The sequence below is a fragment of the Micromys minutus genome (genome assembly GCF_963924665.1).
Source record: "Micromys minutus genome assembly, chromosome: 10".
NCBI lineage: Eukaryota > Metazoa > Chordata > Mammalia > Rodentia > Muridae > Micromys > Micromys minutus.
In genome coordinates, this window is record NC_137979.1 from 29467243 (window position 1) to 29482163 (window position 14921).

General features: G+C 44.2%; 1 protein-coding gene across 1 annotated transcript in view; it reads right to left on the reverse strand.

Moving 5' to 3' along the window:
- NLK (nemo like kinase) overlaps window positions 1-2186 on the reverse strand; it is a 115660-nt gene extending 113474 nt beyond the window's left edge. The window contains exon 1 of the mRNA XM_080924266.1: window positions 1251-2186. Coding sequence (XP_080780392.1) covers window positions 1251-1708 — 458 coding nt within the window. The 5' untranslated portion in view covers window positions 1709-2186. The remainder of the gene's footprint in view (window positions 1-1250) is intronic.
- Window positions 2187-14921: the final 12735 nt, after the last annotated feature.

Sequence of the window (14921 nt, forward strand, 5' to 3'; positions counted from 1 at the left end):
GTCCCTGGAGAAGCAGGAATGCAGCAATAGCCTCCTTGTAGGATAGCTGAGAAAAACCAAACTCTACATTGTTTGGTTTTTTTTTTTGTTGTTGTTGTTTTGTTTTTGTTTTAAGAAGAATTAAGAATCAGCTCACTTAGGTGCCAAGACTATAAATTCTGAATTAGGAAGATAGCTAGCTTCTGCACAAATAATATCTAGCTGAATTTTAGCCTTAAAAAACAAAGAAAGGGATTATTTACAGATTAGTTTCAAAGAGTTCTTTTTTGTGATAGGGACTTTCCTGGACATTAAGAATCTATGTTTGCATGCACTGAAAACATGAAATCATCTCTCCACACTGGAATTGCTAATCCTTGGGAGGAAAAACTACTCAGTTCATTCTGTATTTGCTAGAAATAAACTATAAACCACCAATCTTCCTAAGAAGGACAAATAGACAACGATGTTGCATTTAACAAATCTTTAGACCTTTAAACATATCTGACCATTAAGTAAAGTAAAGCAGTTTCATTTGTTAAAGGTGCACTTCCCATCATAGCAATTGGCCAATAGTCAGTGACACATTACATTGAATGTGGGCCACTGCGTAGCTCCAGTCTACTAACCTCATTTGTGCTACTCATGTGCGATGCTATATTTAATGCATTCTTATCAGAAGGCTAAGCTACATACTTCCCAACTTTAGCTTTACGGTTTAAAATAAAAATACCCAAGTGATGATTTTTAGCTAATTCAACAATGAAACCTACCTTTCTTCCCAAGGCCAAGATCACAAAATAAGAAATACCTCTATGAAAAGAAGTAGTGGGCAGGAAGGCTGACTGCATTAAGTATATTCTGCTGGGGACTAAGATAAAGAAATCAAGCTGGGGATCAGTTGTTGACACCTGCTCTAACTGAGCAGCCAATCCAAACTACCACACTTGAGATGGCCAAGGTCTTCGTGGGAGGTTCTTAACACATTTACCTACTGATCTTACACTCGGTAGCTCCCTGAGGTTCTTGATGGGCAAGTTTAATCGTCTGCAAACTTGCGTCACTCGGGAGAAAATGCTCCACTATCATTTGTCACGACTCAGAATGCACGGGCCTGGAGAGCCAATGCGCCAGGCCTAAGCGTCATCAATGAAGATGGCTTCCTCAGGTTGAGTTGAGAAGCTTGCTCTACTTTGGTCAAGATGGAGTAAAACCAATGAAGCATGGCTTGCCCGGTGAGAAGCATGTGGAGTCGTGTTTTTGATACTCACCAGACAACACCAAAGGCTCCATATCCAATAGGTCTATCCGGCTCAATGTCCAGCTGCTGTTGTGGGTGATGCGAGTGCTGATGATGGTGCGCCTTAACCGTAGCAGCTGCAGCAGCCTGTACCTGAGCTGGGGCTGCTGCAGCTGGCCCAGGAGCCTGACCCGGTGCCGGGGATGGGAAATATGGCTGCTGTTGCCCAGGGTTTAACATGGCTGCGGCTGCAGCTGCTGCTGCGGCTGCCGCAGCTGCCGAAGACGTATGCTGCTGTACTGGGTGTACAGCAGCAGCCGACCCCGGATGAAGGTGGTGCTGAGGATGGTGGTGGTGGTGAAGGTGAGGAGGAGGAAGGTGTGGAAGGTGGTGATGGTGGTGGTGGTGGTGACTTGCTGCTGCTGCAGATGTACCGCCATTGTAAGCCGCCATCATTTTTGCGTTGGCTCTTGTGCCACAAAGAGACATTAAAAAAAAAATGCCCTTTGATTGGAAAGCAAACTGGGTCAAGCTGTCATTTGGCCATTTAAAAAAAAAATGAAGAAAAAACGCTCACTCCACCTCAAAAAACATAGAGCGGAACTGGCTTTATGTCTTCATCAGTCAATCCAGACAAGTTTGAGGATCTTGGGTGTTCGATTTTTTTTCGGTGAGTGTATGTGTGGAAGGGTTTGGGTTGTCAAAAAAAAAAGTTAAGAACATAAAATAAGAAGAAAAAAAAAAGGAAAAGAAAAAGGGGAAAGGGCCCCTTCCCCCCAGGATTCCTGCCACAAGTGGATACTAAAACTCCATTCTTAATGGGGGGGAGGTTCCAACTTTGAATGTGGGAATAAAGGCCAAACCTCCCGACCCCCTGAACTCCACACACGAAAAGGATTTGGTAACACGCCACCCTTGGAATCTTGTAAGAGGGTTGACTCATCTACCCCTTCCATTCCCACATCCTTTTCTAAACACCTCCCACCTCCTCAAAAACACAATTAAAAAAAAAAATCCAACCACTATAAATCAAAAAAGATGAGGGAAAATTTTCAGGGAAACCAGCTTCTAGCTTCCCTCCCCTCGAACTCTCAGGCCTTCCTACATCTCCCCCTACTCCGAGTCGGACTGACCTGATTTGGGGGATTGGGGAGATGTACCAAACTTTCCTGGGCAGAATGAACCAGGGAAGGAGGCTGGAGGAAGAGAGTGAGGCGAGGAGGCGACAGGCAGGACAGAAGAGGAGAGGGAGAGAACCCCGGCAAAAGTGAAGGGAAGAAGGTGCAGGGAGGGAATGAAAGAGCGGTGGGCAGCACTCGGACGCCAAGATACAGGGAACCGCCCCGGAGGAGGTTAGGGTCCCGGGGCCAAAGAATAGGAGCCCCGGGAAGCGGGCGGGGAACGGTCGGAAGCAGGCTGACTCCTGCCCCCGCCGCCGCCGGCTGCTTGTGCTGAGGAGGGTTGGGGGGGAGAGCGGGTGGGTCCCCCGCGCGACGGCCCCTGCAGGGCTCAAGGCTGCTCCGTCTCCCCCCCTCCCCCCCACCCGGCTTTCGTGCCCACGGTTGCTTTCTCCACAGCCGCCGTGACCGCTTTCTCTTCAGCCGCCGCCTTCTCAGCCGCCGGTGCCGCCGCGGCCGGACTCACCTCCCCTAGCAAAGCCGGATAGAGCGGAGCCAGCGGCGGACACGCGCAACCAGCCGCCGAGGCCCCGCCCCCGCCTCGCACTGACCGGCTGCCCTAGCCAATCCACGCCCACCTGTCCGCGTCCGCCTCCAATCCCTGGCCGGAAGCTTCAGACAGGCGCACTGTTCGACCAGTGGCAACCAGGTGTGGGTCTCCTGGGGAAATCCCGCCCCCGGTTCGGAATGGGCAGACAGATAGACCAATAAAAAGGCAAATATCGGCCTGACCGACAAGACTGAAAGCCAATTAAAAATCAAAGATCTCCTGACTTTTTTTTTTTTTTTCTTCTTCTTCTTTCGCCTCTCTCTTTTCTTTTTCTTCTTTTATTTTTTTGACAAGAGCAGGAAGCTGCGTGCTAATCCCGCCTGCAAGAGCTAGAAGAGAGGGGCGGAATGAAAAAAAAACCAATCATGAGCCAGGAACAAAGAACAGAGAAACCAATCCTTGGGTTGAAGACTAAGTGGGATGGAACTGAGTACAGATAGATATATAATTGGACAAATGGGGGAAAAAAAGATTGACATAAATCCCGCCTTTCGTATGTCCCATTGGACGGGATTGTGGAGAATTTGCTGTCAAGTCGGAGACGACATCTTCAGGAGGCGGGGCCTAGAGAGGGGTGTGGTTTTGATGTGGGCGGGACTTAGACGAAGAAGGCGGTGTCCAAATTATCACTGGTCCATTGATAGGAGCCATCTACAACTCTTTCTAAGGTATAAGATGTGGAAAAAAATAGAAGGAGCAAAAAGGCATGTTAAGCTTCAGAAACTCAAGGTTCAAGGTTTCTTATTACGAAACAAAGTAGACTCATCGGTTAAGCTTGATTTTGACCAAAAAGAGGCTTTATTTTCAGCATTCCCAGATTGCAAAATTTATACAAATTAAAACCCAGGAAAAAAAGTTAAAGCCCCTAAACAGTAATATTCTCCCCAAAATTTCTGGTCAGGTAAGTTCCATTCATTGAAATTTTACTAGAAGAACATAATTTCTTTGATATTACTTTACTTAATCTAAATTTACACTTAAATATTAGTCTAGCAAACATTATGCTTAATAAAACTGTGTATCAAAACCTGGCCAGCAATTTTGAGACCTCTTTTGCCTGTCCACTCCTCCGTTTTCTATCAAGAAAGCAGTCTTAAACACTTCTGAGCACCTCTCCATCCCTACACCTCACTCAAGTCACAGCATTACCTGAACTTAATACCAGTAGCACACATAATGCCTGCCTACAACTCTCTGTTAACTAATGAGCTGTTGAGTACATAGTAAACTTTTCAGCTCCCACCATCTGTAAAAGGTACTTCCTGTAAATTTGTTGGCTAAACCAAGAAAGAAGGCATAGAGAAATTTCAAGAGTCCATGAAAAACTCCAGGGACATGAACGATGGTAATTTTCAAAGTTCAGCATGGTTTTAAAATGTAAGGAACTGATTTCGGTCGAGTTCCAGAGAAGTTCCTCATTGACCTGTGTTCACAGAAATATGTAGCCAGACATAGTGGCACGTGCCTTTAATTCCAGCACCTGTAAAGCAGAAGCCAGTGGATCTCTGTGAGTTCAAGATCAACCTCGTCTACAAAGAAAATTCCAAGATATCTAGGGCTACGTAGAGATATCCTGTCTCAAACCAAACAAACATAAATATGTGTAATAAAGAATAGTTCCTGCTTGGTAAACAATTTACAAACAAGTAAATAACTAAGAAAGAGAATTCATCAGTCTATTTTTATCTGAGGTCTTGGTTTCTATGACTTCAGTTTTCCATGGTCAACTGTAATTAAAAAACATTCCATAGAATATTTCAAAAGTGAACACGTTTCAAAAGGCACAGCATCCTAAGTAGTGGAATGAATTTGAGACTTAGAGCTTTTAGTCATCAGCTCGACTCCCACAGTAGTGCAGGGGTCATGTCCAAGCGGCCTGATGGGACAGTCTACAATTGCTTCCCCAAGCCCAGGTCATCTATCCTCACTTCATCTTGTCACATAGGCTTTGCATCATCTCCATTCATCACAGGAGACACTGGGAGAACAGTTTCTGAAATCAGGGACACAAACCACATCACTGGTATTACAGTGCACAGAATGTACCCTAAGCAACCTTAGTTTGAAGATCCAGAACCAAAAACATCCCAGATCTAAAACTTTTCAAGGGCCAACAGAACCCACAAGTGGAACATTCCATCCCTGACTTTCTGTGACAGGTCAGAGCGCAGATGCGGGTGTACTGGGATACTGCCTTCCTCCTGGAAGTTACTCTCCAGCTATGCATATAAGGCTTCTATGAAACATAAAGGACTGTGAGTTTAGATTTGGGTCCCATCCCCAAGATATCATTATATATGCAAAGCTCTCGAAATCCAAAACACAAAAGTCCCAAATCTGAAACGCTTCAGCTAATGGACATTCAACCTGTTCTAATTTATAATTATTGTTGCTTCCTCTCATTGTGCCTAATTTATAAATGAAACATTATCAAATACACGTATGGACAGAGAAAATAATATCTGTAGAATTTAGTACTAGTCACAGTTTCGGGCAACCACTTAGGGTTCTTGGACTCATTCCCTGTGGTTAGCAAAGAAATAGTGTACAAGTCTGACCCTGCCTCCAGCCTTGAATAAAGTCAATAAGCGGAAAGAGCCTGCCGTGAGCAGGTTCTGTCTACTTCAGGGTCCTCCTTTTCACTTCCACCCTCTCTGCTTGAGGCAGTCTAAATGTCTTTCAGTTCCTCAACTGCACTGATGTCTCAAAGTCTCTGTGGCTTGTTAACAGCTTATGATATCCCCCAGCTGCACTCCATTCCTCCCCCAGCTGCACTCCATTCCTCCCCCGGCCTCACTCCATTCCTCTACTCCATCTTTTCAGCACCATGTGAATTTCAGATTTTCTTTTAGAAAGCGTGTGAATTTCAGATTTTCTTTTAGAAAGCTTTTTACTACCCTTCATCTAGACTATGACTATTATATATCTTCATGACACTGCCTCCCTCATAGCACTGAGAGCTCTATTCTAATTGCTTATTGGGTTTGACCAGAACAGAGAGCTTGTCTGTCTCACTTACATTATACCCAGTTCATACGACAGTGCCAGGGGAAAAAAAGTGAAGACAGTGGAGATCTTCATGACTTACTGCATCAGGAAGAGTCAGTAAAAAGCAGAGAACTGCCATTTGCTAGCTCCATGATTCTGGCCATTTAACTAACCTTTCTCAGTCTCGGTTGCCTCTGCTGAGATAGTGCTATGTGCTTCATTAAGTTGATGTGAGGGTGAAATGAGATGACATATTGAAAAGTGCTTAGCAAGGAACAAAAGTTCAGTATTTGTTAATTCTGTTCTCCCCTTATGCTCATCTAGTGCTCGGGCTACCTTTCCAACTTTCCAGTGGACTCCAGTCTCCCTTAAAGTACAGTTTTCGACAAGTTTCTTTGGAATCAAGGTCTCTGGTTCTGTCCAAATCTACTGAGTTAGGATTTGGATGGGAAAGAGCTGGAATCTGGTTAACAAGCCCTCCGAGTAAAGCTGCCCTGAGGACAGGGACTTAGTCTTCTCAAACATGACATTCAGTGTCTAGTGCGGGAACTTTTAGAGGTGCTTCACTGGGGCTCTGGTAACTCCTCAAAGATATGTACATCTATTTAGAACAAGAATTTCCAAGTGAACAGAGCACACTCCAGGTGCTACACAAATGGATCCATCAGACTCCTGGGAGAAACAAGTACAATTTCAGTTGGAGTCTTATAGTGAGTATCAGTTATCCGGCACTCAAGAAGCTGAGGCAGAGGGATTGGGAACTCACTACCATCCTGTCTCAAACACAAGAAACAAACAAACAAAAAATAAACACAACAAAACTCCAAGAAATCATCATAAGCTTTGATTTCTAGTTTTTAAAATATAATTTAAAATGTTTATTTGGAGTTGGACACAGTAACTTGTGCCCATAATCCTGGCATTCAGGAGGCTGAGCCAGGAGAATTGCCACCAACAAATTCAAAGCCAGCCAGAACTCCTGAGTAAAACCCTGTCTCAAATAAATAAATAATTTTTAAAAGCAACTAAAAAAAGAAACATGTAAAATTATCTGGATATGTTTTATTTAATCCAATATACTCAAAATATTGTAACTTTAATATGTAATAAAATTTTGAAAAGGGAGACATACATATATTAGGAGATCTGTGAAATCTAGTATGTATTTTCATTCACATATAGAACTCAGAATTAAAAGGTTCAGTTTCAAGTGACACATGTCTGTAATCCTAGATGTTCAGGGAGCTAAGACAAAAGGTCCACTGGGTTTAGGCCAGCCTGGACTACATAGCAAGTTCCAAAGCAGTTCAGGCTATTTAGATACAGCATCCATCTCTCTCTCTCTCTCTCTCTCTCTCTCTCTCTCTCTCTCTCTCTCTCTCTCTCTCTCTCTCTCTCAGGTTCAAGTTCTTCCCTTCCTCTAATCAACTTTTAAACATGAGTCATCTTGGAGTGCTCATTAGCCTCATGTAGCTAGCAGTTACTTCATTAGACTGCACAAATCTAGACCATGGGTTTGAAACTTTGCTCTGCCCTCCTCTTATTAGTTATGTGACCCTGGCAGGTTTCTTGGCCAATATTAGTGTGCATGCCTTTGTCTGAATAGAAAGGATCCCTAACTTCTTCATCCATGGTGATCAAAGAGGCGGCCTGCCGAAACTACATAGCCTGGGGCTTCTTGGCTCCTCATCAGTGGCAGTAAGTGGAATGGTTATTATTAGTATTTCAATCCAAGGTCAAGTATTACAAGTCAGATGAGAAATATGCTGTGGGGTCTGCTCAGCTCATATCCCCAGCATTCTATCCACATAGGGTGCCTGTCCCCTTAAACATCTCACCAGACAGTACAATTTCCGGCCCTTCCCATCCTATTCCATTTTCAGGAGCTGAGCATGATGAACGAGGAGAAGTCGGAAGTGAGTCAGCAGGATAGCACTTAGAGCCCAAAAAAGCAAGCAGGACATCAGAATGCATAAGCAGGAATATAATGTGCAGGAAGTGGGAGATGATCTTTCCTTTCTTCTAAGAACTGACTCTCCTTAAGAGTTGTCTGCAGCCTCTCTGTACAGCATGGGCCTAGCTCAGGGAAATTAGGGGACAGCAAAGAGAGCCCTCCCCCTTTCTACCATGTGAGGTGCTCAACACCAGTTATCCCGTGTAATTCACCATCAATACATCCATTCTGAAAATAAAGAAGCAGACTTGGGGAGCCACAGGGAAGTTCATACAGCTAGCTAGTGGGTGACAGAGCTGGCACTGACCAGCTCGGATCATACCTTCCTCCTTCCCACCGTGTATCACAGCTGGGAGGAATAGTCAACAGGGAAACAAAACTATGGAATACCAAGGTAAAGGAAAGAACATCTAGAAAGCGATTCCGCGTTGTAGCAAAGCCGACTTCCTTTCCAGATACATGCAATTGTTAGTACGTTTGCTCCGAGCCCTCATTGGTGGGCAGGTAGGACCACCCGTGACCTTGGCGGCTCCACCCTTTCTGGGGTCTCACTTCCATTTAGTCCAGGCTATCCTTCTGCCTCCCGAGCGGTACTCTCGGATCGCTCAGGAGGATATTCTCTGATATCAGGCTCTCTAAATCTCTCCCTTTGCTTGAAGAATTTACACAGTGAGTCCTTAGCCTTGATTGGAAACACGTGCTGTTGCAGGTTTTTTTCAAACTGCGTGACCTTGGGTGTAATAACACTTTTGAACTTTGGCTTCCTCGTCTGTGTTGAAGGATGGCAAGATGGAGATTATTAAGTAACATCAGTGCCTGACTCAATACAGGCAGCTTCCTTCCTCACCTCATTCCCTCACTGACTCCCATTTCCCATAGTCATCTCCATCTCTAGGACTCTTGGCTGTGTTTAGGGAGTTGGCTCTGGGGATGAGAGGTGATAGTTAGATTTTAGTCAGTTGTAAACACTTCTCCTCATCCCCCCTCATCCATTCTCTTATTTAATCTTTAGGTCTTCTATCAGCTGTGTGACAGGGACATAAAGCTGTCACTACCAAAATAAAGTTGGAGACACTGGAGGGTAAGCAAGGCCGTAGGCCTTTGAGGCATTTAGCCTTGCTGCAAGACAAAGGGCGGCTTAGGATCAGATACAGGAAGGCTCTGGCGGAAAAGCCACAAACGTCCAAGATAGAATTTGTAATTGACAGAAGAGATTTGGACTGAGGCAGGGATGGGAACACAGCGCAATATCAGAAGATAATGGCAATTAGGAAAATGACAACAAAGACTAAGTTTGGTTCATAGCAATGGTTTGATCTCCAGCACAGTAAAGCAATAATATTAGCGGTGACAATAACAAATTAATAAGATAATCATGCTTAGCCTTTGTAGGTCTCCATTATTACTTTGACTTCTTAAATCTTTTTCTTTCTTTTTAACAAGCTTTTATAATGTGGCCTAGGCTGACCTTGAACTCAAGATCCTCTTGCCTCTACTTCCCAAGAACAGAGATTATAGTTATGACCCTCTATAGCCAGCCTTAATAAACAAAAGTGTACCTTACAAATATTAGACATACCAATAAAATGAGAGATGTAATGCAAGAAATGTCCCATAGATCTATTTTTTCAGCTGGGGATCCAATACAAGACAGGTTCTTGGTTGTGAGGGGTTTTTTAGGGGGGAGGGTAGGTGGGTTAGGGTGGAGTATTGGTTGGCTTGTTTCTATTTGAGACAGGGTTTTGTGTATTACAGGCTGACCTTGAACTCACTATATGAACTGCTGATCCTCCTGCCTTGACCTCACAAGTGTTGAGATTATAGGTAAGCACCACCACCTGATACCAGATAGTTCTCATTAAAAGAGCAGTGTACCATACACAAATTTCCACCTATGCACACCAACACACCAAGTTGTGAAGCTTGACTTTCAGGCTAAAAGGAAGGTTGCCTTTCTGAAAAGTCCTCAAAGCAGCAACCCAGGCTGAGAGGAAAGTCACAGCTTTAAGCAACTATGTGTAGACTGAGCAACCAACTTCTCCAAGACTACACTGAGCACTGTCTAGGCAAAGACAATGGTGGTTCTCAGGTCTTGCTGCATATTGAAGTCTCCGGAGAATATCTAAAATCACTGGTACATGGCTTCAGTAGTATGATGCCAAAGGCTTAATAATCTGAGATGCCATATGCCTGTAATTTTAGCCCTTGGGAGACAGGGAGACCTGAGGTTTTTTGTTTGTTTGTTTGTTTTTGCAGTGCTGAGGGTCAAACCCAGGTCTTCAGTGCCTGCTAGCTAGGTGTTCTGCTACTGAGCTGTATCTCCAGCCTTTAAAATAAAAAAAAGTCAGACCTCTGAGCTGGTGAGTGAGTTCCAGGAAAACCAAGGCTATGAAGAGGAACCCTGTCTCAAAGAAACAATAAGTAAACAAAACAAAACCCTTGAGATGGGAGTCCCATTAAATTGCCCAAGTTGGCTTTGGACTCATCCTATAACCTAGGAAGGCTTTGACTTTGCAAACCTTCTACCTCACCCTCTGGAATAGCTGAGACTACAAGCCTGTACCACCCGGTCTGGCTCATAATCAGCTATTTATGAAAGAAGAAGAAGGAGGAAGAGAAGGAGAAGGAGGAGAAGTGAGGAGAAGGAAAAGAAGAGGAAAAAGAAGAAGGAAGAGGAAGAAGAGGAGGAGGAGGGAGAGGAAGAGGAAAGAGGAGGAGAAGAAAGAGAGAGAAGAAGGAGGGTGATGAAAGAAAGGAAGGAAGAGGGAAAAAAGGTGGTGAGCCTTTAATTCCAGCACTCTGGATGCAGAAGCAAGAGGGTCTCTGTGAGTTGGAGGCCAACCTGATCAGTCTCTGTCTTAAAACAAAACAAACCCCAAACTGTTAAACTAACAAGCCAGCATCCACTCTGACAGGATGACAGGAGAATGGCTTCTGGGGTGGTTGAAGACACTTGGCTCTAGCGTGGCTTCAGGTGTATACACTGGATACTCTAGAGTGGCTTCAGCACACTGCAACCTGTTACCCTTCTCCCTGCATTTGATAGATGTGAGGTATGGCACAAGCAGTAGAATTAAAACGTACAGCAAAGATGGAGACCACCAGACTAAGCAGGCTCACAATAACCTCCCAAAAGCAAGGTTCCTTTTGTGCCCCACAGTAGCATCAGTATTATAATCGTTGCCTCCTCTAATGGGCACCTGTTTCCTGCCAGCAAGCCCCCATTGAAAGAAGTCATCTTCAGTAAGTGGCTTGGTGGCCATGATCTCAGAGCACAGGCATGTGGTCGAACACAGAAGGAAGGCTGACAGGAAATGAGGTCTCTAGGGTCATCACATGAATATGATTGTCTAACCAGAAATTCCTAGGAGCACTGAAACCACTAAATTCTTACTACAGGCCATAATCTTCCTATTAAAACTGACTTTATTCTGATTGGGTGGCAAGTATATTGTGTCATAAAGTAATAAACATACTTTGTTTTAATTACATATATTTGTATGTCTGTGTATGTGTGCACCAGAGTGCAGGTGACTGTAGAGACAAGAAGAGGACATCAGATCCCATGGAGCTAGTGTTACAAGTGGCTCTGAGTCACCTGATGCAAATGCTGGGAGCCAATTCAGGTCCTCTGCAAGAACAGTCCCCTCTTAACCACAGAGCCATCTTTCCGGACCCAGTTTGCCTAATTCTTATGCATTATGCCTTTAGCTCTGTTGATGGCTCTTTTGCTCATTCTTAAGGAAGTGTACCGAAGTCTGCATGAGGCAGAAGGGAAGAAGATGCTTTCTTCTACATGTGGCAGGCCAGACCTGACCCCTGGGCTCCCATAATTCCTCTATTTACATCTGCCCTGTTCCTTGTCACAGCCCTCATGGGTTGTTATTGAAATTCTGAGAACTCCCCCAAAGCAGAGACGGGGCTCCTATTTTAAATGTCCTGTGTCCCCAGTATGCAGAGTCAGTTCTCCTTTTTGAGGTGTGGGGGATAAGATAGGGTTTCTCTGTGTAACATCCCTGGCTGTTAAAGACCTGCACCACACCCAGTTCCAGGATTAGCTCTTAAACCAAGCTTTCCTATTGTGTCGTAAAGTATATTAAACTTGCTCTCTCTCTCTCTCTCTCTCTCTCTCTCTCTCTCTCTCTCTCTCTCTCTCTCTCTCTCTGTGTGTGTGTGTGTGTGTGTGTGTGTGTGTGTGTGTAAGAAGGGGCAGCCAGTGTTGGGATTCAAAGCCAGGGCTTCATATGCAATGGGCCTGTGATTTAAACTTTCTTTCCAAAACAAAGCTAGAAATATGTCTTGGTGATAGAGTGTTAACCTACCATGCACAGGGTGATAGATTTGATCCCAGCACCATCAAAGTAAAAATGAGCAAGTTATTCATGACTGTTTCTAAAAATTCTAAAATTTGAGCTGGGAATGGTAACACATGCCTATGATCTCAGCACTTAGAAGGTAGATGTAAGAGGATCAAGAGTTCAAGGTCAGCCACAGCCAAACAGCAAGTTCAAGGATAGCCTGGTCTACAAAAGCACCAAATAAATAAATACAACTCAACAATTTTATTGGGGGGGGGCAGTATTTCACTGTGTAGTCCTGCCTAGTGAGGACTTTTCTATATAGATCCCACCTGCCTCTGTCTTCTGAATGTTACGATTCAAGGCATGCAACATAATGTTGGCTAAAAACTCCCCAAAATTTTTTTAGTTAAAAAAAAAAAAATCCAGAGTTTTCTACTTAAGAAAAACCCCCTTGACCCTCATACTACTGGAGCTGCTAAGGGTCAGAGTCTTTCTAGAATATCTTCATTCTTGCCAATCCCAGTTACAATCCCAGGAAATGTGACCGGAGGACTAGGGAAGAGGGGAGAAGAAGGGAAGGAAGTCATTAAGGATATTTTTATCAAGCAAGCTGTCACTGTAGACGTGGTGATTTGAATGAGCAATGTTCCCATAGTCTCAAGATTTTTAATATGTCCATGGTCTCCAGTTGGTGAAGCCATTTAGAAAGGCTTCCTAGTGTGACCTTGTTAGGAGAAATGTCACTAGGGTTAGACTTTGAGAGTTCAATGACTTGGGTCTATTTCCTGTTCACTCTCTCAGCTCTGTGCTTTTTGTTAAAGATATGAGCTCTCAGCTTGCCATGCCTACAGGCTGCCAAGCTTTCTCGCCATGATAGTGATAAACTCTCATCTGTCTGAAGCCTTTAGCCCAAGTAAACTGTTTCTATAAGCTGCTTTGGTCATGGTATCTTATTACAGCAATAGAAAGGCAACTCAATAAAGTAGGCAACCAGAGCTCAGTTCCATGGGGAACCTTTTGGAGCTAATGCACTGCATGTTTTGACCCTGCTATGAAAGAGTGTGGAGTACTTACCTACCAGCTCCCATTTGCCATTTATCGAGGATGCTTCAGGAAGATATCAACACCCCATTACTACTGGTCTACATTGCACATGGGCTCTGGACCAGAAAAAGCTTTCAGACTAGCTAGCAGCTTATAGAGACAGGATAAGTCTTGGGTAAGTCATAAAGATGGGTTAGGGTATAAAATGCTATAAAATGGATGTACCTCAACTCATTAAATCATTTTTCATTTGAGCTGCAGGTTTTCTTAGCTTCTGCAAACAAGTCTCTTACAAGTATTCCCAGCCACATCTTCTTATTTCTATCTGCAAATATTCTCCCCCCCCCCCCAGCTTTTAGGAACTTTATTTTCTTTCCACCTCTATCCTCTTTGCTTAGGTGTCTGCAGGGCCAGCTCAGTGGTGGCTCCAAGCCACTTGGTAACCTGTGCTGTGGGAAATGCTGAGGAGTCCTCAGTGGCTTGCCAGGCATTCCAGTCTTCAGTATATAACAGCTGGATGGGTACAGAGGACATCTGAACACCCTCACACCAGTCTGCCACCAGTGGCTGAGCTGCAGTGAACTCAGGAGCCGACACAGTCATTTACCCTGATACTCCTCCTTGGTCACAGCCTTCTCTGCAGCAGCCTGCTCCTTCTTCTCAACCCCATCTGGGTCTCTGTAGAAGTAAAGATCAGGCATCATCTCCCATGGTGCTCACAGAGATAGTGCCACCCATGTGCAGTACTTCCCCAGGCCAGCATCCGCTACGACAGACCCACTGGATGAGCTCCCTTGTTGTTGTTGTTGCATGGGATGGCAATGTCCATGTTGTGCAGAAGAGAGTATGTGATACACAGAGCGATGGTGGGCAGCCCTGGGATCAGTCATCACTAGAATTCGTGACTCCCTGAAGTGCAACCATAGCCCAAGCTGTGAGCAACAGCCTCTCCCAGGTCCTCTTCAGGCTTATGATATAGATACCATTGTTTTTCCTTTTTTAGGTGTACAACTCCATCTGAAAGTCAAGGTCAGTGCCACTTCAGGTGGGTTTCTGCAGCAAAGAATTTAAAGATATTCTTCATCTGCAGGACATTGTATAAATTCCTCTTTAAATTACAGTGGGAATCCCTGGGCAGCACACAAAGACACAGATGCTCTTTAATGTAGTTGCCTACAAATGAAGGTCCATCACACATCTCTCTCTAATGTACCATCCTGAACTAGAGACTGTCTGACTGTGACTTCTGAACGCCCAGCTCCCAAGTGTGAACTTTTCTCCTTCTGTCTTTCAGTTGAGTCCTTGCAGGAATTCTTTCCAAGATTGAGAATGAGTCTCCAGTGAGTTATTCCAGTCCTACTCCTATTCTTCCCATAGGCTATTCCTGTCACCTTTACCCTGGTTTTTTGTGAGAAGCTGTCACCATGGGTGCCTCCAAGCTATGAGCAATACTGTACTCAGTCAAATTTTGGAGCAATGGGTTGCTTCCATTAGATTAACTATGTCTCCTTTATTTCTCTTTCTAGGCAACCATTTCCAAATAAACAACACACTTTTAACAATCTGAGGCTGGATATTGGCAATCCCTTTTCTTACAGTTCCCAGCACAAAGACACAACTAGGAATTTATAAGAATCCTGAAAACTTTAAGATTCTATCTTTACTTTTGCTTTTGAGAAAGGATCTC